The sequence below is a fragment of the Pan troglodytes genome, chromosome 4, assembly GCF_028858775.2.
Source record: "Pan troglodytes isolate AG18354 chromosome 4, NHGRI_mPanTro3-v2.0_pri, whole genome shotgun sequence".
Taxonomy (NCBI): Eukaryota; Metazoa; Chordata; class Mammalia; order Primates; family Hominidae; genus Pan; species Pan troglodytes.
The window spans coordinates 37,669,187-37,696,867 of NC_072402.2; the positions used below are offsets into that span (position 1 = coordinate 37,669,187).

Below are 27,681 nucleotides of genomic sequence, written 5' to 3' on the forward strand. Positions count from 1 at the left end.
GTTTGCTGATGACATGATCATATACCTAGAAAACCCTCAAGATTCATCCAAAAAGCTCCTAGAACTGGTAAATGAATTCAGCAAAGTTTCAGGAAACTAAAACATTTGTGTACAACATTAATGTACACAAATCAGCAGCCATACTATATACCAAAAGCAACCAATCTAAGAATCAAATCAAGAACTCCACCCCTTTTAAAATAGCTGCAAAAAAAAAAAAAAAAAAACTTGGGAATATACCTAACCAAAGAGGTGAAAGACCTCTACAAGGAAAAGTACAGAACACTGCTGAAAGAAATCATAGATGACACAAACAAATGAAAACACATCCCATGCTCATGGATGGGTAGAATCAATATTGTGAAAATGACCATACTGCCAAAAGCAATCTGCAAATTCAATGCAATTAACATCAAAATACCATCATCATTCTTCACAGAACTAGAAAAACAATCCTGAAATTCATATGGAACCAAAAAGGAGCCCACATAGCCAAAGCAAGACTAAGTAAAAAGGACAAAACTGGAGGCATTACATTACGAGACTTCAAACTACACCATAAGGCCATAGTCACCAAAAGAGCATGGTACTGGTATAAAAACAGGCACACAGACCAATGGAATGGAATAGAGAACCCAGAAATAAACCCAAATACTTACCGTCAGCTGATCTTCCACAATGCAAACAAAAACATAATGTGGAGAAAGGACACCCTATTCAACAAATGGTGCTGGGATCATTGGCAAGCCACATGTAGAAGAATGAAACTGGATCCTCATCTCTCACCTTATACAAAAATCAACTCAAGATGGATCAAAGACCTAAATCTAAGACCTGAAACCATAAAAATTCTAGAACATAACATTGGAAAAATCTTTCTTGACATTGGCTTAAGGAAAGACTTTATGACCAAGAACCCAAAAGCAAACACAACAACAAAAAAGGATAATAGATGGGACTTAATTAAACTAAAAAGCTTGTGCACAGCAAAAGAAATAATCAGCAAACAGACAACACATAGAGTAGGAGAAAATCTTCACAATCTATACATTTGACAAAGGACTAATACCCAGAGTCTACAAGGAACTCAAACAAATCAGCATGAAAAAAACAATCCCATCAAAAAGTGGGCTAAGGACATGAATAGACAATTATTAAAAGAAGATGTACAAATGGCCCATAAACATATGAAAAATGCTCAACATCACTCATTATCAGGGAAATGCAAAGCAAAACCACAATGTGATACCAACTTACTCCTGCAAAGACAGCCATAATCAAAAAATAATAGATATTGGTGTGGATGTGGTAAAAAGGGAACACTTTTACACTGTTGGTGAAAATGTAAACTAGTACAAACACTATGGAAAACAGGGTGGAAATTCCTTAAAGAACTAAAAGCAGATCTACCATTTGATCCAGCAATCCCACTCCTGGATATCAATCCAAAGGAAAAGAAGTCATTATATGAAAAAGATATTTGCACAGGCATGTTTATAGCAGCACAATTTGCAATTGCAAAAATATGGAACCAGTCTAAATTCACATCAATCAACGAGTGGATACAGAAAATGTGGCATATATATACACATACACATACACACACACACACACACACACACACACCATGGAATACTACTCAGCCATGAAAAGGAATGAAATAGTGGCATTTGCAGCAACCTGGATGGAATTGGAGATATTATTCTAAGTGAAGTTACTGAGGACTGGAAAACCAAACATTGTATGTTCTCACAAGTGGGAGTTAAGTTATGAGGACACAAAGGCATAAGAATGATACAATGAACTTCAGGGACTCATGGGAAAGGGTGGGAGTTGGGTGACGGATAAAAGACTACATAATGGGTGCAGTGTACACTGCTCGGGTGACAGGTGCACCAAAATCTCAGAAATCACCAGTGAGAAACTTATTCATGTAACCAAACACCACCTGTTCCCCAAAAACCTACTGAAATTTTTTAAAAACCTGAATCACAAAATTGTAGTATATGTATGTGTGTGTATAAAGTATACATATATAATGAATATCTCAACAAAATCAACTATGTAATTCATGTGAAAAGCATTTATAATGAACATCTCAGCATAATGAACATTAACAAAAGTCAACTACATAATTCACATGAAAAGCATTTTCCAAACTGTCATGTAGGCTAACCTTCGAATTTCTAGTCTCAAACTTTAGTATGCATCAAAATCAACTAAGACACAGAGTGTTGCACCCAACCCCCAGAATTTCTCATTCAGTAGGTCTGGGGTGGGGTCTGAAAACCTGTATTTCTAAAAGGTTCTCAGGTGATACCACTTCTGCTGGTCTGGAGACTTTTGCTCTTTAGTCTACATGTACCTTCTCCAATTCACCTTCCTCAACACAGCCATTCTTTACCTCTCAAAAATGCAAAGCTATTCTTGCCATTCCCTTCCTCCAACCTCTTTCCTCTGTCCTTTATCCATTTCAGATTTTTAGAGGCTCTACACAAACTATAAAACAAAACACAAATTCCTTAAAATGAGATACAAGGCTTCTAACCATCTAGCCTGCCTATTTTTCCAGCCTTATAAATTCATATGAGAAAGATCTTTCTCCCTTAACCAAATGAAACAAGCTACTGAATAAGGAGCCTCAAATTTGGCATAAAGCAAGTAGTAAGGATAAATTAAAAGTATGACACAGACAAAACATAAAGGCTTTAGTCTTGCTCAACAGTAAAATGGGAAAGAGGGAATGAAATCACTCCACTTACTTTCCCAGGGTTCCCCTCCAAAGTTTACCCAAAAGTGTAAGCAGCAAGAAGATTATCAAGAGAGAAGGCATGTGTCAGTGAGAAAATTGAGAAAATAGAAACATGTCATTTTAATCAAAATTTTCAACTTAGCATTGCTAAAGTTAACCTAATTTAGAAGTGAGTTTAGGGTCAACAAGCACTTTCATCAAATCCAGATGGTCCAGCTGTAGTCTCAATGCCTACCCTCACCATCATCTACAAAACCAGTAACCAGTGAGTCCTCAAATATCAGTTATACTCTTCCTTTGCGTTGCTTCCTCTAGTTAGAATAGTTTTCCCAGCAGGGTCAGCCTAGCAATCTCTTCCTCTTCCTTACAGGCTCAGTCTAAATATTACCTCATATGCTAAGCAATGATCTTTCTGATACCTTCCCTCTACCCAAGTCTCTCTACTCCACGCTCAATGTTCCCACAGCACTTATGAGAGCTCCATCAACATCTATTTCCCTGAACGATGATAATCTTCATGCAAGCCTTTTCTTCCCCCAATTAGACTGTGAACTCTTTGAAACCAGAAACAGTTTTTTTTTTTTTTGAGACGGAGTCTTGCTGTTGCCCAGGCTGCTGAAGTGCCGTAGCACGATCTCAGCTCACCACAACCTCCACCTCCCCCATTCAAGTGATTCTCCTGCCTCAGTCTCCCAAGTAGCTGGGATTACAAGCATGTGCCACCATGCCTGGCTAATTTTTGTATTTTTAGTAGAGACAGGGTTTCACCATGTTGGCCAGGCTGGCCTTGAACTCCTGGCCTCAAGTGATCCACCTGCCTCAGCCTCCCAAAGTGCTGGGATTACAAGCATGAGCCACCGCTCCCGGCCTTCAAATGTTTTTACTATATCTGTTGTGGTGATCTGTGATCAGTGATCTTTTTTTTTTTCTTAATCATACATGCCTGGTGATATTCTGTTTCTTCAACGAGTATTATTACCACCTCTGTGGGGAAATACCCAAAGAGTAATTCTTCAAGATAATAGCAGCAGTAGTAACCAATAAATACTTCTTGAAAAAAAAAAGCATAAAGATAGTTCAAAAAGTGTAAATAAAAAGATGTTTAATCCCATTCATAAAAGAAACACTCATTAAGACTACACTGATTTAATCATTTCTCACCTATCAAATTAGCAAAAAATCTAAAAGTCTGACATACTCTACTGACAAAGCTGTAAGGAAGCAGGCATTCTCATGCATTGCTAATGGGAATAAAGACTGTTACAACCTTTATGGAGGGCAAGTTGGCAATACCTAGCAAAATAACATCTGCATTTATCCTTTGACCCACAGTCTCACTTCTAGGAACCTACTCCAAAGAAATATCGGCAAAATTCTATTTGTAACCACATGGAAGCACCACACTAATTAATCGACTGGAAGCAACCTAAATATATATAAATAGAAGATGACTGAATAAACCATGACAATCTACATGATAAAGTACTATGCAGCTGAGTATCATTATGCAGTTGTAAAATGGTATAAGGAGATATAAAACTGCTATGGGCTGAGTGAAAAAAGCAAGGTGCAGAGGAGTGTAAACAAATGTTAACCTTTGGTGCAAAAGGCAGATAAAAATGAATGTGTGTTTATGTTTTTTAAAAGGAAGAGTAATCCAAAAACTAATAAAAATGATAGACTTCGAAGCTAGACTTAATTTTACATTGTTTTATAGCCTCTACTTTGGAACCATGAAATGTTTTCGTAATTACAAAACAAAATTAACTCAAAAAGAAAAAAGGAGGGAGACAGAATGTAGGATCAGAAAGATGAGTCCTGCTTAGCCAACATTCACGCTATCAACGTCATTCTCTCAGTGCCACAGAAGTACGAGTCCAACTCTCACTTTACAAATACACACATCTAATTATCTTGAGTGTGCTAAAATTCACCTTAAATACTTTTAAAAGCCAATAAATAAATAAGGTATAACTTAGTTCCAAAGAGACTAAAATCATCCTTCCAATTTTCTACTTTCAACTACAGTGACTAAAGTGCACTTGTTTCCTTCTAGATTCTAGAAATTTAATCCTGGCTAGAAGTTAACAGGCAATTTGATAAAATCATTTTCTCAAGTGAACTGAGTTCACTCTCCTAATGCAGTATTAGATGACAAAGCATTAAAGTATGTACACAATATACCAAGAATGACACTAGATTTAGGAAGGTAAAGAACTGATATCTCTGAATTATTACATAATTAATGTTTCAAATTAGCTTTAGCAACTGTAGTGTTGAGGAAGCCATAGTCTCTAAACTGGGAGAAGACAACAAAACTGAAAAAGAATTAAGTAACGATAAATGATATTGATGCCTATTAAGTATTCAGCATTTACTTTTACATTTACTTTTATTTCCAATCTTTGCTATGATCTTTCCTGGTAGACTGTATCATTCTATTTTTCAGAGAAAGAAGCTGTGGCCTTAAACAAGGTCAGGAAACTTCCTTAAGATCAATTAGTGCATGTCTGAGACAAAAATTAAACTAGGACTTTCCAATTCCTAATTCCTTATTAATAATTCCAAAACTGTGGCAGGAAAATGTTAATTCTTCTTCTCCAACATAATCAAAATGAAATTATTTCAACTGATAATTTGGTTTCTTCTTTGGCTGTGGTTCTCAAACTTCAGCATGCATTGCGGTCACCTGGAGGGCTTGTAAAATCCAGATTGCTGAGCGTCACTCTGAACGTACCTTGTTTCTGATTCAGTAGGTCTGGGATGATGCCTGAGAATTTATATTTCTAATAAGGAAAAGATTCTCAGATAGTCTTATTTTGTTGACTTAGAGGATCATACTTGGCTTCTGTATTTTATTAACTTTTAAGTAGCAAGTAAAGATATTCTTCAGAGTTTAATTTAAATATCATGTGGATCTGACTATGCATAGACATTAGAGTTATATCTTTACATCATTAGTTAAGCCAAGGCTACTCTGTCAATACTCTAGTAATGCCACTTAACTTTACAGTGTTACTTCACAGTGTTTACTTCATATTTCACTAAAATATCAATATGGATATGAAAACAAATGTTTTTCCAAACAAGAGAATAAAAGTTTACATCTAGCACAATTAGTTTATATCTTCAATACTAGGTTTCTCTACCAAATTCTCCAGAGGAATGAACCTTCACTGTACTCCAAATGCTCTCCTACACCATGCACTGAATTGGATATTTCTTAATCACTGCCACACATAACCTGAAAGATGCAACCTGGGAGACAGTGCTTTCACCTGCTGGAGATAAGGAGATTGACTCAATCAACTTATATGACTAATCAAGCTCAGTCTCCTGTTTATTTCTCTCTGTACATATGTCATTTTTAAGCTAAATAGTAGTCTAATAACATAAAAATCTACATGGATGATTATTGTACAGCTATACATTATATATCCACTTACTATGATATCTGCTAACACAGGCTTGGGTTTCATGATTAGTATCCAAAACCTTCTATGTCCTGGGTACTTGTTCTGTAGCAGAAAAAAGCACTAGTCTAGGAATCAGAAACTGAGCACCTGGTAACGACCAATACTGTGACATCAGGCAAGTCACTCAAACTCTCTCGATTTTCTCATCTTTAAAATTAAGGGGAAATTTGATAATCACAATGGTCAACCATAGTTCAGAAATGTTATGCTACGGATTGCTGGCTGCCTGTATTCAAATTCCAGTTCCATTACTAAGAAGCTATAAACTTTGAACAAGTCACTTCGTATTTCACTGTACCTCAGTTTTTTCATCAGTAAAATGTATCATATAATTCATGAGTTACTACATGTAAAGTGCTTAATATAGTTTCCACACATGGGAAAGACTCAAATAAGTGACAGGTGAGGCTGCTATCGTCATTACCACCAACAGTAAGTTAAGGATCAAGCAAAAAAGCTCTCCACCTAAGGCTAACTGAGAATTGTAAAAAGTATAGCAAATATTAGGTAATGAATAGGACAAAAAACACCCACCTGTGTTTCCTTAAAACACGTTCTAAGGAAAGCAACCAGAAGCAGTTCTTTGCCCAATCTTTGTGTCACGTGACCCTATTAACTTGGCTACATAACTAAGAATAAGAAACTGGCCTCTGTGCCAAAGGCAACTATCTTTAGAATTGGACACGAGGAAACCTGGCAGGCCCAACAGAAGCAACTCGGTACCGACTAACTGCTAATCAATCCAATCCTATTCCCATTTTTGAGGAGACTGAATATGAGACATAAAATTGGGAACTATAACAGCAGCAGTAGAAGCTGACAACAGCCATGGTAGAAAGAGTGACAAACAGAAGCTAAGTTATAGGAAGGTGGCCAGAAAAGGGAGCAGAGAGCAGCAGGTAAAGCATCTGAGGGGAACAGCAATTACTAGAGTTGCCAATGAGTCACCATAGCAAAAACAGAGCCAATAAATATGGTTACTGTTATTTTAACTGGTGAGAAATGACTTTGTGTTACAGAAGTTTTCACAATGTCCTGCAGATCATCAGAAGGGCCTCAGCTTTTTTTTTCCTTACCTCCCACATTGTCTAGAGGTTAGGGGAAAAAAAGGAAAAGGGAAGCAAAAAAGAGGAGGGAAGGAAAAGCAAGGAGGAAGCCTTTCCCCCAAGGTAGGGGGGAAAATCTTCTTCATATCTAAGCTTAATCTCCTCCTAACTTTTCTTAGGATCACCCTGTCAATTATCCTTTTCTCTCATATGTTCAACTGCTTCTTCCCAGCAAGATACCTCACATTTCAAGTCTTGATCATCTTTAAAATGCACACAAGCAAAACAAAAAACAAACAAACAAAAAAATCCCTCCTCCACCCCAGAGATCAATCTGCCAGTATTTCTCATGTGTCAATGGCAATGAACTCCTTACTGGTCTTCCCTCCCTATCCTCCGACCCCATGCCAATCTATTCTTCATAATAAGCCAGAATCAGCTTTTCAAAATACAAACCTTTTCATGTCATTCCTACAGATATAATTAATGTGAAGTAGATATATTTGAGGCCTTTGAAATTTTTAAATACTTGGGAATGGGCAATGAAAACTGGCGAAATCATTTATTGAACAGATTGCAATGACAGGTAAATTCTCACCATTAAGTGACTGCTAAGAACTGGAGACAAACTTTAGACCGGCAATAATAAATGACATTCTTTTATCACACACATCCTACAGTGTGCAAAAGCCATCTACTGTTGTAGTAATGCATTTTATAGATGTGCTATACACCTGTGCTACCTGTAAATATGGTAGCCACCAGCCACATGTAGCTCTTAAAATGTAGTCCAATTGAGATGTGCTAAAAGTATAAAATACATTAGATTTTCAATTTCAAAGATTTAGCAAAACAATGTAAAATATCTCTAATTTTTATATATCGGGGGAACCCACCCCCAATATTTCAACGTAAGTTCTATTTTTCATAAGTGTCGGCCGGCTAGAAATAAAGAGAGACAGTATAAAGAGAGGAATTTAACAGCTGGGCCACCAGGGATGACATCACATATCAGTAGGACCGTGATGCCCCCCTGAGCCTCAAAACCAGCAAGTTTTTATTAAGGATTTCAAAAGGGGAGGGGGTGTATGAACAGGGAGTAGGTACAAAGATCACATGCTTCAAAGGGCAAAAAGAAGAACTACTAATAACAATCTAACAAAGATCACATGCTTCTGAGGAAACAGGACAAAAGGCAAAAGCAGAACTCCTGATAAGGGTCCAACAAAGATCACAAGGCAAAAGGCAAAAGCAGAACTACTGATAAGGGTCCAACAAAGATCATGAGGCAAAGGGCAAAAGCAGAACTACTGATAAAGGTCTATGTTCAGCCGGTGCACGTATTGTCTTGATAAACATCTTAAACAACAGACAACAGGGTTCAAGAGCAGAGAACCGGTCTGACCACAAACTTATCAGGGCGGAGTTTTTTCCCCACCCTAGTAAGCCTAAGGATACTGCAGGAGACCAGGGCATATCTCAGTCCTTATCTCAACTGCATAAGACAGACATTCCCAGAGCAGCTGTTTATAGACCTCCCCCTAAGAATGCATTCCTTTCCCAGGGTATTAATATTAATATTCCTTGCTAGGAAAATAATTTAGCAATATCTTCCCTACTTGCAGGTCCATTTATAGGCTCTCTGCAAGAAGAAAAATATGGCTCTTTTTGCCCAACCCCGCAGGCAGTCAGACCTTATGGTTGCCTTCCCTTGTTCCCTAAAAATCGATGTTATTCTGTTCTTTTTCAAGGTGCACTGATTTCATTTTGTTCAAACACACGTTTTGCAATCAATTTGTACAGTTAACACAATTATCACAGTGGTCCTGAGGTGATGTACATTCTCAGCTTATGAAGATAACAGGATTAAAGACAGGCATAAGAAATTATAAAAGTATCATTTGGGAGCTGATAAATGTCCATATTAAAATGAAATAACCTCTGCTGTGGCTCCAGCTGGTCCCTCCGTTCGGGGTCCCTGACTTCCTGCAACATTTATATTGATTAGGTGTTGAAATAAGATTCTTTATATGGAGTAAAATAAAATGTATTACAATTAAGTTCACTTGGTTTTTCCTTTTTTTCTAATATGGCTACTAGAAAATTTTAAATTGCATATGCGGCAGAAATTATATTTCTATTGGACAGTACTGATCCAGGCACTACAACTTATTCAAGACTGGCTCATAGAATAATTTCACTTTTGTCCATTTGGACAAATTCAATTATGTTAGCAAAAAGAAATATGACAAACTAGACTTAAATTTCCTCTAAGTTTTTCAAAATTACAAAGGATGACAAGAGACATGATTAGAATCTTTCCAGTCCAGTATTTTTGTATAACACAGTAGCAGATTTTCACCATTAGTTCCTTCACACTTTTTCATGAGATACAAGGTATTATTTTGAATATATTAAACATTTATAAGAAAATGCACATTTATAGTTCTATCAAGGAAGCCAATGGGAAATTGAAGGCTACAGATTCAAAGAGAGAAAGAAAATTCATCTAGGTTAGCATGATACCAGACTCTTAATTATTTCATGTAATCCTCAGAAGAGCTTTATGACTTGGGTTCTGTATCTTTTCTTTCACTACTGAGAATACTGACTTAGAGATGTTTTAGTAATTTGCCCAAAGTCATATAATAAGTGACATGGTCAGGATTCAAATCCAAATCTAAATCCAAAGATCAAGTTGTTGGAAGAAAATGCAATAAAGAAATTTATGTTCAAAACTATATTTCCTCAGAAGAAAAAGAATAAATATTGTGCTGCTCTATAAAATGTAATTAAAATACTCTTCAACAGCTCTGCTTGGTTCAGTCAAGATTATACACTTACACTAGACAATTTGATTAAACAAGAAATGCCCCAAGCTGAGAGGCCCTCCCCTGAGTTCAATTTTTCCCCTACTCCATAATTCTCATAGTTACTATAATCATATGAATGTAATAAATACTAACAAATTCACTCACCTGGAATAGTACTACAGTTTCTAAATGCCCCACTTTTTTTAAAAAGGAGCTAGGAAAAGCCATTAAAAATCTCTCAACAAGACTCTAAGACAAGTGTATTTAGCGAAACTTTTATAACTGTGATACGTGCTTAATAATCACTAGGAATTATTCAATAAATCATGATTTTGAAAAATTCATATCATGGCAAGGGTCATAACAGTCTTACTCAAATCTAAAAGAAACTCACTTATGTTTATAGACCCAAATCAGTCCTTAGTAAATTAGAAACTTAACTAAAGCAATCATGCCCAAGCCAACTTACCTCCTAAGTAGGCATCTGTTTGATTACCGAGTACACTCTATAGATTCTAGAGAAAGATTTCTTTGGAAACAAACATAATTTGTGAATATAATTTGGTAAAAATTTCCTGCAGATAATTAATAATAAATGTAATGAACCTAAATAATATAGAAAACAAGAAATTCTAGTTTCTTAGCTTACAGCCAAAATGACATTGAGAGGTCTGGTCCTTTTTTTGTTTCATTTTATATTGCCAGCAGCACTTTTAAGCAATTGCTATGAGAAATTATTTCTCACATTATCCTTACCCTTATTGAAGCAATTCCATGAAACAATTTTATTCCAAGTCCTGTCATTCCTGAGTAAACTTAGAAAAATTAACTTCTGTGTCCGAATTTCCCTACCTATAAAATGAGAGAAGTGAAGTATAACAACACATATGCCTTCTGCCTCAGATTCTGCATTTAGGGGAACTGAGGCAAGATAGTTCAGGCCTCATCTTCTCAGGAAGTTCTGTTTCTGCAATATGAAGAACACGTTATTCTTGTTTTGTTAGCATCAAAGCATTTATCACACATTATATCTCCCAACTAAAGTGTGGATTATTTGACATCAGAAAATTCTCTTTATCTTGTATCCCAAGTGACTATCACAGCATCTGATTTTTGGGAGTTTCATATACGTTACTAAATAACCTACTCTTACTCCACCTTCAATGATGATAATCTCTTGGAGACAATTGAGTTTGGTCCACTTTAATCTCCAATGCAGTCACAGTAATTATATAAAATTTTAAACAACCATAAAGACCTATTAAACTGGCAAGCTCTCCATTTTAAATATAATGGTTGGTAAAGACTGAGAATATGTTTTGTTTGTTTTTCAAATTATACCATTAGGTCCACTCAAAGTCACTAACCAAAATAACAGAAATTAGATGGTCCACTGGCAAAAGAATTAGATACCAAATGCTATCAGATACCATGGAGGTAAAGGCAGTCCTGCTAGTCCAAATTTCACACTCTATTTTGTAGTACCATATCTGAGCTATAGGAACTACATGAAAACATGTTCTGACTGAACTATAGTCAAAAAAAGATAATATGCCTAAAGATAGAGCAGTGGCAAGAAACCAAATTACGTCTTAAAGCAATCAGTAGGGCAAAGAACTGAACATTTAGAGAATATAAACATGTCTTACATGGATAGTAAATCCTTAAGAAAGATTTAAAAAATAGAGGTGTAATTTTATCCCCATGTGGCAACTTTCCTACATAGCAACTTTCCTACAGCTAGGGATGCTTGTTTTAGGTTGAGTTAGTCAGTCTCTGTGGTTTTATATCGGATGTAGCAAGCCTAAGGTAAGTAGCATATTGCAAAAATGCAAATTAATGTATTCCCAAAGCTTGAAAGTAGTAATACATGCTTTTTCTATTTAATATAAACATTTTTAATGGAAATGTTTATAGCTGAATCTCAGGGGAACTTCACCACCACTTAGAGTTCAGTTCATAAGATAAAGTTCTATAAACTTTACATACTGCAGGCAAACATTTCTGTGTTCTTAGCCTGGTGTCAGGGAGATAAGAAGAAGGAGTAAGTGAAATTTGCTGAGGTTTGTATTCCACTAGCAGAGGGGAGAAGGTAAGAAGGTGGGCTCTGGAACCACACTGCTTAAGGTTTGCTTCTCTACCTCCTAGCTAGGTGACCACAGGCAAATTAATTTTTCTAACTTCAGTATTTAGTTATTGTTGTTGTTATGTTTCTTATATTAATAGTTCCAGGAGTTTTCCTTTTGAATCAGAAAAAAGATGGGAATCTTTTTAAATAACAGATAAAGAAAATAAATAATAATGCAAGATTATCTTTTGTTGCAACATGTAATTATTATTTATTTTACCCCAAGTTGCCTGTATTTTCTAAAGCAGGCTCTAATTTTTTACTAACTTTCAAACTTTTTGGTATTAACATAAATAGAAACAAAAACAAGACATGCAAATTACTAGTTGCCTTACCAAGCTCAGGGATTTTAGAAGCTATTATATATCATGACTTGAAGTGAGGATAACAGTAAGAAGAACTCCTTTTATTGTTATGACAAATCACCTTGTGATGTAGGTTTCATACAAATGTTGGAGAGTTGTGCACTTGCTTGGAGATTTTTGAAAAAGACATCTAATTTTTTTTTTAATATCTGAGCTATTAGTTTTTAAGGTTATGATTACTTTTCAATGTCATGGGAGGCTAGCAGGGGATGAATCCCTGACATCACAAATGAACCTTCCCCCCTCTTTGGGTACATTACTGTAGAGAATGCTTGGGTTTGGTGCTACATACTACAATTCTAAGCACTGGCCTGGGAAGCTTAACCACCATTTAGAATTTGTTTATAAGAAAAAGTGCCAAATGGTGGTAAAATTACACCTAGTTTACCAACTCCTGGCCATGACTGGCCAATACTCCTGATGCTCTTTTCCCATTACCTACCACTTTCACTTGACAGTGCTCTCCATATATCCCAAATTATCATATGAGAATTCTAACCACCATTAGAGGATTTCCACGGATTAAATGGCTGCCATTAGCATGTATATAACACGGCCACAGCTTATTTCTCTTGAAGAAAGTGAGAACTTAAAGTATTTGTTATGTACAGAATGCTTCTACACTATGCATTGTTTTCACTGTGTTTGAGAAGCAAACATCTTTAATAGCTATATATACTAAATTATTTGCATTCAAATGTTTTGTGTTTTCTTCTACTATCAATCAAGTTATAATTATCAATGTATAACTATCACAAATCCCTCCTTTCTAATTTGATTTCAGCAATACTCAAAATGCATAACGCTTTACACTATACACATATCCTTTGCTTTAAGAGTTTAAGGGGTTCCAGTGTTTCTGCTTAAATGCAAAAATGTATTATTTAATTCAACTGTATTCTGTAAAATAAATGGAAGTATTTCTTTTAAGGAAGCATTTATTTTTTTAAAAAAGGAAACATATAAAGTTGGTAATATTGACAATGTGTTCATAATTACATTCTAAAACCAAGTGTAAAACCTGCTATTAAATTTGTTTTTAAGCATTGAAGTATGCAAAGACTTAGAAGCAGTTGCAAAAGTAGCTCTGGCAATTTTAGAAGCCGGAGAAGTTAATATATACTCAGAAAACCTGGTGACTACCAGGTATTTGCAAGGCATTTTTGCATGAAATATGAGGGCTTTTTCAGATAAAATATTTCATCTCCTTTGCAAGAACACAGATTAAGAATACTGAGATTTTTGACAAGTGTGCCAAGATCATTCAATGGGGACTGAACAATCTTTTCAACAAATGGTGCTGGAACAACCATTATAACCACATGCAAAACAATAAAGTTGACCTTATGTCATACCAAATACAAAAATTAACTCAAAATGAATCATAGACCTAAATTCAACAGCTAAAACTATAAAACTCTTTGAAGAAAACATAGGGATAAACCTTCTTTACCTCAGATTTGGCAAAGGATTCTTAGATGTGACACTAAAACACCAACAACAAAAAATAGGTAATTTGAACTTAACAAAATTAAAAGCTTTTGTGCTTCAAAAGATGTTATCAAGAAAGTAAAAAGACAACCCAGAAAATGGGAAAAAAAGTCACAAATCACATACCTGATAAAGGTATGTATCCAGGATATATAAAAACTCTTATAACTCAATAATAAAAAAGACAAATAACCCAATCTAAGAATAGCCAAAGGATCTGAACAGACATCAAAGAAAATATGCAAATGCCAATAAGCAAATGAGAAGATTCTCAACATCATTAGTTATCAGCAGACTGCAAATCAAAACCACAAGATACCACTTCACCCCCACTAGGATGACTAGAATAAAAAACAGGTAATAGCAAGTGTTAACAAAGATGTAGAGAAATCTACATACCCATACACTGCTAGCAGGAATATAAAATGGTACAGCCACTTTGGAAAAGGGTCTGGAAGCTCCTCCATGATTAAACAGAGTTACCATATGACTAGGCAATTCCACTTGTAGGTATATATCCCCAAAAGAATTTAAAACAGGTGATCAAACAGAACACTTGTACAGGAATGTTTATAGACACATTATCTGTAATAGACAAAAAACAGAAACAACTTAGGTGTCCAGCAATGGATAAAGAAACATTACTAATTCTGAAAAGCACCCAAAGCCAAATGCCAAGGAGAAGGGGATTACTGGATTGCTCTCTGGGTATAGATCTGCAAGCCTTCTGCACAGAAAGGAGAACAGGGTTTTCAACACCAGTCTACACATATGAAGTCAAAAGCTGCAGGACATTACAGACTGCCTCAGTAGGAACAACTCGGAGACTTGTTACAAGGTTAAATCTAACCAAACTCCATGTCACCTTTTATATCCCACACCCATTGAAAGTTGGAAAATTCTCCCTTGTGATTTAAAAACATCTTACAATATTTGCAAGTATATTACTCCACTACACCACCAAAAACTGTAGGTCTAAATACAGGCTTAACTCTATCACCCTTTTGGCAAGAAAATGTTACTTTACACTTACGGTTTAGCAATTCTGGTTGAAACAGACAGACTCACTCAGGTCACCCCAAATGCTGGGAGCAGGAGAATATTTTAAAGATATATACAGAAAGAAGAACGCCAGGTTTCACAGGGATTGAAATTCTTCATGACATGGCACATCCCTTCTAGTTAAAAAACACCTCTAATGAGGGACAGGAATTCTTGAAAATGGCCTTCAAAAGCCTAGTGAGATAACTGCTATTCCACTGCTTTGGACAAGTACCTTTGTTAAGATCAGTCAGCTGACGCCAGGGTGGCAAAAGTCACACCCTAGAGGACATGATCACAAATGTGTAAGCTACCATGAGGGCTGCTCCCTCAGCAGAAGCTGAGGCTCAGAGCATAGCTGGTCTCTGAACATAAAGCATCCTCTCTAGCTGAACTGATCGTACTTAATTCCAATATCCAATATGGTCGATATATTAGAACAGAGAAAATGCAGGAATACCTAGTTTCACTGTACTTCACAGATATTGCCTTTTTTAAAAAAATAAATTGAAGGTTTGTGGCAACCCTGTATCAAGCAAGTCTCGCAGCACCATTTTCCCAACAGCATGTGCTCACTTCACATCTCTAGTGTCACACTACGGTAGTATTTGCAATATTGCAAACTTTTTCATTATCATTATGTCTGCTATGGTGATCTGTGATCAGTGATACTTGATGTTACTACTGTAATTGTCTTGGGGTGCCACAAACCATGCCCATAACACTGCAAACTTACTTGATAAATGTTATGTGTCCTAGCCGGGCGCGATGACTCACGCTTGTAATCCCAGCACTTTGGGAGGCCAAGGCAGGCAGATCACCTGAGGTCAGGAGTTGGAGACCAGCCTGGCCAACATGGTGAAACCCCGTCTCTACTAAAAATACAAAAAGTAACCAGGTGTGGTGGTGCACGCCTATAGTCCCAGCTACTCGGGAGGCTAAGGCAGGAAAATCGCTTGAACCTGTGTGGTGGAGGTTGCAGTGAGCCGAGATCACGCCACTGCACTCCAGCCTTGGAGACAGAGAGAGACTCTGTCTCAAAAAAAAAAAAAATAGTGTGTCCTGACTATTCCACCAACCAGTTGTTCCCATCTCTGTCCCTCTCCTTGGGTCTCCCTATTCCCTGAGACATTACAATATTGAAATTAGGCATCTCTGTAGGTTATCCAACTTCTGCTTGAATTTCTGCAAGTGCTAGAGAATGCCCTACCAAAAGAGCATTGTCAGGCCATGGTAGCAGATTTTTAAAAGTCTGTTTGGACAAAATTTACCTTTACCTTCAAGTAAACTTTGCCAGTTAACCTTAGATTCTTTTTCTAAAGCAACAAATAACAAGTTTATTCACTTAACTAAGAACACTTTAAGTATCTGATGGGAGCTCTCCTATTTCCCTTTAGCCCTCTGTAGACTAAATCCACTGAGTAATTGAAACTTAAATTGTTCTTCCTAGAACTTGATTCCAGTCCCATGACCATTCTGACTGTCCTCTTTGGGCATATCCTAGTATTTTCAAACCACTCTTTAAATATGCACTTGCAATTGAGAACAATACCCAGCTATTAGACCAGAACAGAATACTATAGGATTATTAATTTTAAGGAACTGATCACTAATTTCACTAAGCCAATATATATTTTTCAGCAACTATATCACACTGGTGGTTCATATTAAGGAAATAACCAATAAATTATTTGGATCTGCATTTATCACTATTAAATATTAATCACAGTCCAAAAAAAACTTTTGGTAATATCAGCACAAGAACAGTTTACTTTCAAAATTTTCATAATCACCATCATCTCATATGACTGTAAAGCTACAGGGCCAAAATAAAACTGTGTTCAAATCTTAGTTTTGTCACGTGGCACAGCAGCCTCCTATGGCAGCAGCCTTCCCCTGGCCATATGAGATGCTCAACCTAGACAAAAGTTTTCTAAACATCTGAAGAATATCGACCATGGCAACAGACACTTCACCCTAAATGAAGATTGTCTCAAAAAGAATGACAAATGTGGTTTTTAAGGCATGGTTTGAACTCTGGTAAGATTAAAAAGAAACTGTTAAGAGAGTTGTGACAGCCTGGACTAAAGAAACAGTTCAAAATTAATAGAAACTTCTGGGCTCCCAATTTTCAATGGGCAAGAAGCAGGCCAAAAACGCTACTCAGCTGCCAAAAGGGCTCATTCTTATAGAAAAAAAATAAATAAAGGACCTCTCAGAGGGTGGAGCCAAAAGCAGAAGAAAATAACAGGTGAAGGAACCAATACGAGGTAGCAGAACTGGGCCCTAATCAAGAAACATTCATTGTCCCCAATGTAGGGGACCCTAACAACACGTGCCTGGCTAGATTTCAGAACTGCTATGCATCAGCAGGTGCTACACGCCTCCCACTCTTTCCCTATTTGAATGGGAGTGTCTAGTGAAGTTATCCTACGACAACCTCGCCATTTTATACTAGGTGTATCTTCAGATCATAGGTCTGTCTCCAGTCAAGAAGTGGAGCCTATTGCTTGCCACTCCTTTTAAAATCTAGGCTGAACTTGTGCCTTGTTTTGACCAACAGAATACAGCAGAAGTGGCATATGATTCAAGAAGCCTTGTAGATTCAGCTCTTGCCCTCTGGGAGCACTGCTGCTACTATGCACAAAGCCCATTTATTACTAGTAGAGAGGCTACATGAAAGACAGCTAATTGCTGTGCCCACTGACATCTCCAGGTAACCAGCAGGCACTTGAGTAAGGATATCTGAAACCATAAACCAGGTGACTGAAGCCACTTTAGTGACTCCAGAAAAGAACATTAAAAAAAAAGAAAAAACCTGCCCAGCTAAGTCTAGTGCAATTAACAGAATCGTGAGCAAATAATTGTTATTTTAAGCCATTATATTTTGGGATTGTTACATAGCAACAGATAAGTGAGACAGTGGTAAATAAGATAATGGTGCATCTTACAAAGGATGGCATCTTAAGTTGATGAAATATAACAGCAGCTCAATATGTGCTTTTTAAAAACATTAACATGAGGAAAAATGAACAGGAATTCATGCAGTTGACATGAACGTAAAATAACACAGGCCCATAAACTACAACCACTATGTTCCAGATTAATGTTAAAAGACAGTTTTCAAAATGTGACAATCACAAAGGAAATCCTCAGAATACTTTCCTAGTGCTATCCAATCTCCAAACTCAAAATTTTATTTTTTTTGTTTGTTTGTTTTTTGGGGTTTTTTTTTTTTTTTGAGACAGGGTCTCACTCTGTCACCCTCCCGCCTCAGCCTCCCAAGTAGCTTAGATTACAGGTGTGCACCACCACACCCAGCTAACTTTTAAATTTTAGTAGACATGGAAGTCTCACTATGTTGCCCAGGCTGGTCTCAAACTCTTGGGTTCAAGCAATCCTCCTGCCTTGGCTTCCCAAAGCACTGGGATTACAAGCATGAGCTATCATGCTCAGCCTCAAAATTTTAAACAGATAAGGGAGGAGTGAAATCAACTTGTAAGTATCATTGTCAAGGTAAATGAAATAAGATGGATAACATTCTTGATGTTACAAAATGAAAACTAAGGTCTGAATGTTTGTTTCCTTAAAAATCACATGCTGAAACCTATCACCAACGTGATGGTATCAGAAGGTGAAGACTTTGTGAGGTGACTAGGTCAGCAGGGCTCTGCTCTCAAGAATGGGATTAATATCCCTATTAAAAAAAGGACCCAGAGGCCAAGTGTGGTGGCATACACCTGTAATCCCAGCACTCTGGAAGGCTGAGGCAGGTGGATCACTTGAGGCCAAGAGTTCAAGGCCAGCCTGGCCAACATAGTGAAACTCCGTCTCTACTAAAAATACAAAAATTAGCTGGGCATGGTGGCATGTACCTATAATCCCAGCTACTCGGGAGGCTGAGGTAGGGGAATCGCTTGAACCCAGGAGACGGAGGTTGCAGTGAGCCGAGATGGCACCCCTGCACTCCAGCCTGGGCGACAGAGCAAGACTCCGTCTCAAAAAAAAAAAAAAGAAAAGAAAAGGGCCCCAAAGAGCTGCCATCCCCTTCTGCCATGTGAGGACACAAAGAAGATGCCATCAATGAGGAAAAGGACTCACCATACACTGAATCTGCTGGGACCTTGATCTTGGACTTCCTAGCCTCCAGAGTTCTGGGCAATAAATTTCTGTTGTTTATAAATTACCCACTGTGAGGTACTATACTTTGTTACAGCAGCCCAAACAGACTAAGACAAATGAATAACACACTTGAATTATGGGTCATTTTCAATTTTAAATTTCAACTCTTACAATGCCACTAGATTACTGTAACTTAAAAGATAACATAAGTGAGAATGCTGAATTTTAGGCCATTTCTAAAAAAAATTTCAATAGACTAAAATTAATTTTTGAGGCCAAAACAAAATGGACACTATGCTCAATTTTAACATGGAGATATTTTATTAGGGAGGAACTACGTGTTGTGAAAAAGCACCAAAATTCAGACAACCTTGGTCTAGTCTAGCAGGTTGATGTAGGCAAAGCACTTAATTATTTTTAGCTTTGATTCCTTGACTATGATCAGTCAAACAGCTACTACCAGCACTCCAGAAGATCCAAAAGTAACATAAATTTCACTAAATTCATAGCTAAGCATATAGAGATTATTAAACAGAACTTTTTTTTTTTTTTTGAGATGAGTCTCGCACTGTCGCCCAGGCTGGAGTGCAGTGGTGCCATCTCAGCTCACTGCAACCTCCACCTCCCAGGTTCAAGCAATTCTCCTGCCTCAGCCTCCCAAGTAGCTGGGATTACAGGTGTCCGCCACCACGCCAAGCTAATTTTTTGTATTTTTGGTAGAGACAGGGTTTCACCATGTTGGCCAGGCTGGTCTCGAACTCCTGACCTCGTGATTCGCCCGCCTCAGCCTCCCAAAGTGCTGGGATTACAGGCGTGAGCCACTGCGCCTGGCCATTAAACAGAATTTCTTAAATTACTATTAATACTAAATATTAGTACCTAATTAAAACCACTATACTTTAAACTCTTACTATATGCTAAATGTATGTTCATCTAATCCTATTTACAATCCTATAGAGAATGTACTATTACCCTATTTTACAAAATAGTACACTGAGTCTTTCTTTTTTAATACTTCTAGGGTACATGTGCACAACGTACAGGTTTGTTACATATGTATACATGTGCCATGTTGGTGTGCTGCACCCATTAACTCGTCATTTACATTAGGTATATCTCCTATCCTTCTCCCCTCCCCCCACCCCATGACAGACCCCGGTGTGTGATGTTCCCCACCCTGTGTCCAAGTGTTCTCATTATTCAATTCCCACCTATGAGTGAGAACACGCGATGAGTAAACTGAGTCTGAAAGAGGTTAAGTAACTTTCCAAGGTCTCACAACCAGTTAGTGTCAAAGCCAGGATCAAGCCCAGATCTTTTCAAATTCTTGAGCCAAAATTTTTTAATCCTATCCTCTGCTGCCTCCCCTCAACTCTAACCTCCAAATACAAAACAAGAATTTTGGTATCAAAATGCAACCAGGGAGCACATACAGTGTCACCAGCAATGGACTAGAAATCAGGAGACCTAAGTTCTAATGCCAATTCTATACTACCTACACATGGGCACAAGACAATGAGCAAGTGTGCCTCTGTGGGCTTTGTTTTTTAATCTATGAGATCTGACTGAATATATTTTAAGAATTTGCCCCCCCAGCTGTGAAATTCTAATTCTCTTCATATTTTAAAAATTAATTTAAATGTTATTTCCATAATGAACTATCTTATTCAATCAATTATCATGTTAATATGCAAAAGCATAAAGCATGAAAATTTTCTGACCACTTACTAATTTCTTCCTTTTATGAACAAACTGCACTTGTTCCGGCACTTAACCATACACTCTTATGCTGACTTGTAAGAGCCTATATTGCTGACCTCTGCTGGTTATTAAACTCTCCCCTTTCATTCATTTTCCAAGCATATTTGTCTCACTGTTAGACTAATAGCCATAAGGACAGAGACACTTCTTCAGTATTTGTTGAATGAATAAACTCAACAGAAAACAAAGGACATACAGCAATTCTTCAATAATTACATGTTGACTATACAGAAAATATTTTTCCCTCTATAGCTTTAAAACCCCATTTTAACAGCTCAAGAGTGGATCCTCAGAAACTTCTATATAATTAATCATCTATTTTCTTTTCGATCACTACAGATTTCCAGTTATTCCAAGTTTCTTGATGCGCAATGAAAGCCATTCAAATTTCATAAAACCATTCACTAAGCCTAGGAAAACCACTAGAATATAAAGCAGGGGCTCAACAAAAAAAAATGAACTGAATCCAGCAAATAGCCTTACAAGAACCAATAAAATCAAGTAAACCACTATGGTTATATTATATAAGGAGAATAGACTCAAACTACTTTCATGATACGGCACAAACGAAGATGCTTGCAAAAGTATTCCTAACATAAAAGTGAAGGAAAAGAAATGCTAAAAAATGAAAAAGGCAATGGAAAACAAATAGGATTTAATGAAAAAGAAATTAGCATAGTTACCAAATGCGAAATATCATATACTTGAAAATAAGAGCTTTATCTTCAAATACTGCAAATAAAAACAGATTTGAAAAATGGGTCGGGCCCGGTGGTTCACGCCTGTAATCCCAGCACTTTGGGAGTCCAAGGTGGGTGGATCACGAGGTCAGGAGATCGAGACCATCCTGGCTAACACGGTGAAACCCCGTCTCTACTAAAAATACAAAAAATTAGCCGGTGGTGGCGGGCGCCTGTAGTCTCAGCTACTTGGGAGGCTGAGGCAGGAGAATGGCGTGAACCCGGGAGGCAGCGCTTGCAGTGAGCAGAGATCGCGCCACTGCACTCCAACCTGGGCGACAGAGGGAGACTCCGTCTCAAAAAAAAAAAAAAAAAGAAAGAAAGAAAAAAAACGATCTGCTGAACGCAGTGGCTCCCGCCCGTAATCCCAGCACTTTGGGAGACCGAGGCAGGTGGATCACGAGGTCAGGAGTTCAAGACCAGCCTGGCCAACACAATGAAACCCTGTCTCTACTAAAAACACAAAGAATTAGCCGGGCGTGGTGGCGGGCACCTGTAATACCAGCTACTAGGGAGGTTGAGGCAGGAGAATCACTTGAACCCGGGAGGCAGAGGTTGTGGTGAGTTGAGATCACGCCATTGCACTCCAGCCGGGGCAACAGTGCAAGACTCCGTCTCAAAAAAAAAAAAAAAGAAAAAAAAGAAAAATGATCATAAAGTAACTCAAATGATTCCAGAAACATTTCAGATTTAAGTAGAGTATCAGAAATGTTATTTCAAAAATCACTTTTACATAAATATAAGCAAAAGTAAAAAGACAAAATATAGATATAAAACTATACTTTGAGAGGAGGAGGGGCAGGTGAACATACATGGAAAAATAAAGGGTCAGATACACTGACAGTGCTATAACAGTCACCAAAAACAGAGAAAGATCATAAGCAGAAATATGTGTACAACCAAGTCTACTTTAGACCTAAATGATCTGTCCCTGATGCATTTTACAAACTTGAATAATCATTGTCCTGGATACATCCACTTATAAAAGAACAAAAAAGATTTATAACGTTATGCCACAATGAATATTTAAAACAACTCCTGGGTTTAGAATTACTACAGCAACTTTATGAATGTCAGAAAAGTGTCATGGCAATATCAGATGTCACAAAAGGACAGTCTGGGCTAAGATGAAGACAATGTTTTGCCCTAACAAGAGAGCCAGTTAATATGAAATGAACCATGAAATGGAATGACCAAGTAGAAAATACACTGCCAAATCGTCAGATGCTGAATAAACAGCGTCAGTGAATTATCTGAATTAGGAAAGGCTAAAAGGTTCTTGATGTTTTATCTTCAAAATATTTTAAAATAACACCCATTTAACAATTTATGAACGGTCTCTTTAGAAAGTCTACCATTTAAGAACTACCTGATTTTCCACAACATGGAAGCAAGTCCAATACTAATTGAAACAAAACTGCCAGGAAAAAAAAAAAAAAAAGTCTTAAAATGCAACCATGTCACTGAAAGGTACAGGCCAGTTGTACTGAATTTTCTTAAGTGACATTAGGGACAATGAAACAGTGACTGAGTCTAATTCTACACTGCTACAAAGTGAGTCGAGTTGTCAATAATAATCAGGGTCATTTCATTAAAATAATCCTCCTTGGAATTATCAGGCATTTAATAATCAGAGCAGAAATATTTTTCCTCTTCCAGGATTCTTAATGAAAGATAAAACCAGGAGTAAAAAGATGTAAACTCAACAAGCCAGAAGTGACACTTGTGTGACCACAAATTAGAGTTCCTGTTTTATTCTGTGTGACTGCAAATTAAAGTTACTACTGCACACGGCCGGGGGGATTGAGAAACAACTTCAACCAACAGTTGGAAACAAATTACACGTGCTAACAGTTACACTCATTAGGAAATTCAGAATACTTTCAAAGAGAGAGTTATTTAAATGTTGCATTCATTTAAACGCAGACGATGAATATCTCAGCCGCCTTCCTTTGCAGGATTCTGTGCCAAGCCCTTCCGAAGCCGGGGTTGATAAGGTCGACTCCAAGAAGAAAAGCAGCTCAAGTAGGAAATGGTATCCTCACATAGCCCAGAGAACCGGTGACGCACTAGGAGCTTGGAAAATATCCCATCGTTTACCTTGCTAGAAGCAGCTGGGTAGGGAAGAGGTCGTCCACGTGCACTATTGTTTTCCAGATATGTTTATTTTTAAGTTTTGCTTTGGTATCAATACCCTCAACCTCAACCTAACAGAAAGAGGGGGGATGGCAGCGCCACTGGTGGTATTTGGGTGCAACACAAGTTTAAAAAATAAAAACATAACCTTTTTTTTTTTTATTGCAGCATACTCGGTGCCCTCACCTCTCTCCTCCTCCACACCTCTGCCATCACCCCACGCAGCTCTCCGCCGCCGCCACCTCGGGTCCCCATGACAACCCCACCCCAGGGCGGGCCCCCCTCCGCCGACTCCCGGCCCTGCCAGCCACACTTGCTTGGCAAGGGGCGACTCTACCTGCCCTCGGCTTTCACTCCTGAGAGGCGGGCCAGGACCCCTCCGGGCGCGCTGGCCCAGTCCCGGCTGCAGACACGACCCTCACCAGTCGGGGACGTGTGGAAGGGCGGCCGGGCACGAGCTGAGGAGGTTCCACCCCCAAGCCCCAAAACCCAAAGGAGTGACACGGGGCCGGGGCGCGACCCCAAATGGAGGACGGCGGCCCCGCGCCCCTCTCTGGGCTGCTAAGGGGAGCCGAGGGGCAGACGCAGTGGGCGCGAAGGAACTCGTCCGTTTTCACAAACAACGACGCGTCGCGGCGGCAGGAGATGCTGGGACCGAAGCTCACCTTGAAGGGATTGTTGAGATCCGGGTCGGCAAACGGGTTACTGTCGAAATCCGACATCTCTCTGGCTCTCGGCGTCACCCACCCGACCCAGGCGCAGAGAGAGAGACGAGGCGAGGCCGCCGCCCCCCTGCGCGCTCACGTCGCCGCCGCCGAGCAGATCCGGGTGCAGCTCGCGGGCCACCCAGCCGGCCGCGCCACTGAGCATGCCCGGTGCGGCGGGCTCCTGGCCGCGGCGCAGCTCGCGTTCGCCATCCCGTTCCTCCGGGCCCGGATCCCACGCTCCGGGCTTTAGCTGCGACCGAGTAGGTAGTCGGGGCGAAGGAAACGGGAACTGAAAGCGATGAAAAGCGTTCCACACGCCACGAGCCCGCGGGATCCTCGGAGAGTATGGAACCCTTCCCCTACGCTCTCAGCCGGAGGCCGGCTGCGTCCAGCCGGGCTCGGTCTTCTGAACACCGATTTCAAATCAGCTCCCCGGGGCCCAGCGTCACTTAGGGAAGTGGTGGCATTTTGTGGGAAGGACGCACACTTGTCAGGTTGGGGGAGGCAGCCTGAGTCGTGGGCCGCGCACCCCGGGAGCAGTGCCGTTAGACCGTGGGACGCGGGCACTGGAGAGGCTACTGCACCGCCCTCCGCAAATTACCTCCCCGGGGCGGGGGCGCGGCCGCTGCTAAGGATTTTTGCATACCCCTGACCCCACCTGAGAATCCCGGCCTCCCATCTTCCGGTCTCTCTGACTCTAGGTTGCTGCTAAATCACGGAGAGCAGCCTTGGCGCTGCCGGTCCCAACTTGATCCAAGGAGCCCTGAGAAGGAGATGAGATTCAGTACCAGGGGCCGGCCGTGGCTCCCAACCTCTGGAATCTGCAAAATGGCTACTTCTTCAGAAATAATGGGGAGAGGGATGGCAAGAGGCCAGAGATCAAGGCCCTCGAGTATTAACTTGAGCATTTGGGCACAAAATAGACACTTTTGGATTTTCCCGTCTTTTCCAACACCAAGGATGAGATTATCAAAAGATGTGTTAAATTAATTTGTACCGGCCGGGCGCGGTGGCTTACGCCTGTAATCCCAACACTTTGGGAGGCCGAGGCGGGCGAATCACAAGGTCATGAGTTCGAAACCAGCCTGGCCAATATGGTGAAACCCCCGTCTCTACTAAAAATACAGAAATTAGCCGGGAGTGGTGGCGTACGCCTGTAGTCCCAGCTACTCTGGAGGCTAAGGCAGGAGAATCGCTTGAATCCGGGAGGTGGAGGTCGCAGTGAGCCGAGACCGGGGCACTGCACTCCAGCTTGGGAGACAGAGCGAGACTCTGTCTCAAGAAAAAAAAAAAAAAATCAATTTGTACCATTCCTTGCCCCACCCCGCCGAACTTATTGAAAGAGCATCGCTTTCCTCACTTTTCTCCTCTAACAGAAAAGCACTTAGATGAAGCTACAGGGAGCCAGAATTCTTTTGACTTGGTGGGTACCGGAGGATTGGAAGAATCTAGATTGAGTATTCCTTGGCCTTTGGGGAGCTTGCTCTATGCAAAGTCACCCAGGAAATGATACTCCCCCCACTGTGAAACACTAGCTAGAGATGATAGACAAAAAGCACATTTGTTGTAATCTCCCTTTGACGGGATTCAGGTTGGGATAGATGTCGAAGCAGCTGCTTCTAGGTAGTCAACGAAGATGTCAACTAGTAAATGACAACAGACAAGGATGAGCACAGCAGAGTTGTAAGATTCTAGATATCAAAAAGAGCAAGCAGTCTGTTGTACTCACCATCGCATCCTCAGCAGCTGCCCAGTGCCCGGTTTTAACTTAGTGCTCAGTGTATGTGTCAGGTTTGAATCCCAATTCTGATACTACCTGTGCTACTCTCTTCACCTCTCTGAGTCTGTAAAGGATTATTTAAGAATTAAATGAAACAACATACAGAAAAGTGTCCTGCATGTGTATTTAGTGCCTAACAAATATTGGTTGAACGTCGAAAGTGGCAAGGAGGCTCAGTATGTTCTTATACGCTTTGCCTCCCTTCTCCTGAGCAAGCATGTCCTTGCCCAGCTCATCTGCTTCTCTCACCACTTTTGCCCTCACTCCCTCCACCTGTCCTCCAAATGACTCAAAATAATCTGCACTATTTATTATGCATCTACTATGTTCCAAGACAATGAGGATCAGCTGAGCCCGCATTGCAGGATGGAAATTTCCAACTATGTTCTGTTTACAGCTAATGATATTTGCACCTAATGCAAAGGTTTACAGACTTTACTGTTATAGAATCATTTGGAATACCTGTTGAAGATGCAGACACCCACCTTACCATACCTCCTATTGCTAAGATTACGCTTGAAAGGATCTGAGGTAGGGGCGCTGGATCTGCATTTTTTATTTTTTACATCTCTATACATTATTTTACATAAATGTATAAATGGAGTCATGACATACATATTGAATTTTTCACTTACAAAAATTTTTATTCCGTGTATTCCCTCTTCTCTTCCCCTACATTAACAACCTAGTACATTTCTTTAAATATTCTTGTAATAGTGTATATCTGCACTTACATAAAATAACATGTAATTGTATAAAAACAATACATATTCATGCAGATATGCATACACTCTAATACTGAGCTTTGGCATTGTCTTGAAAAAGTTAGATCATATGTATATTTTTCTGCAGCTGTTTTTCTCAATACGTATGGCAGAATTTCTCAGCAAGATGTGCATTGTCAGAGAGACAGTCTTAAGGTTTCTTCCCCTAGTATGCCACATAAATATTATCACTTTTTATGTGTAGCATGCCTATAGAGTGAAAAGGGAAGCATGGCCTAATGGAAACCATATATCTGATTCATTATTCTTAACAACTGCAAAAATCAGCATATGTAAAGGATCTCAGGTGATTTGTTTTTTTTTTTTTTTTTTTTTGAGACCAAGTCTTACTTTGTCACCCAGGCTGGAGTGCAGTGGCACAATCGTGGCTCACTACAACCTCCACCTCCCTTGTTTAAGCAATTCTCCTGCCTCAGCCTCCCGAATAGCTGGAATTACAGGCATGCACCACCACACCCGGCTAATTTTTGTATTTTTAGTAGAGATAGGGTTTCACTTTGTTTGCCAGGCTGGTCTCGAACTCCTGACCTCGAATGAT

The 27,681-nt window shown here is 39.1% G+C and overlaps 1 protein-coding gene across 4 annotated transcripts in view; it reads right to left on the reverse strand.

Moving 5' to 3' along the window:
• Positions 1–26,461, reverse strand: part of SCAMP1 (secretory carrier membrane protein 1) — a 120,984-nt gene extending 94,523 nt beyond the window's left edge. For 2 of the 4 annotated variants that reach the window (XM_016953097.4, XM_024356592.3), the window contains exon 1: positions 24,537–26,461. In XM_016953097.4, the coding sequence (XP_016808586.1) occupies positions 24,537–24,593 (57 nt within the window). In that variant the 5' untranslated portion in view covers positions 24,594–26,461. Of the gene's footprint in view, positions 1–10,939; positions 11,055–14,470; positions 14,652–24,057; positions 24,430–24,536 lie in introns of those variants that run through there. The other 2 variants (XM_063811140.1, XM_024356593.3) reach the window with 2 other exon arrangements.
• Positions 26,462–27,681: the final 1,220 nt, after the last annotated feature.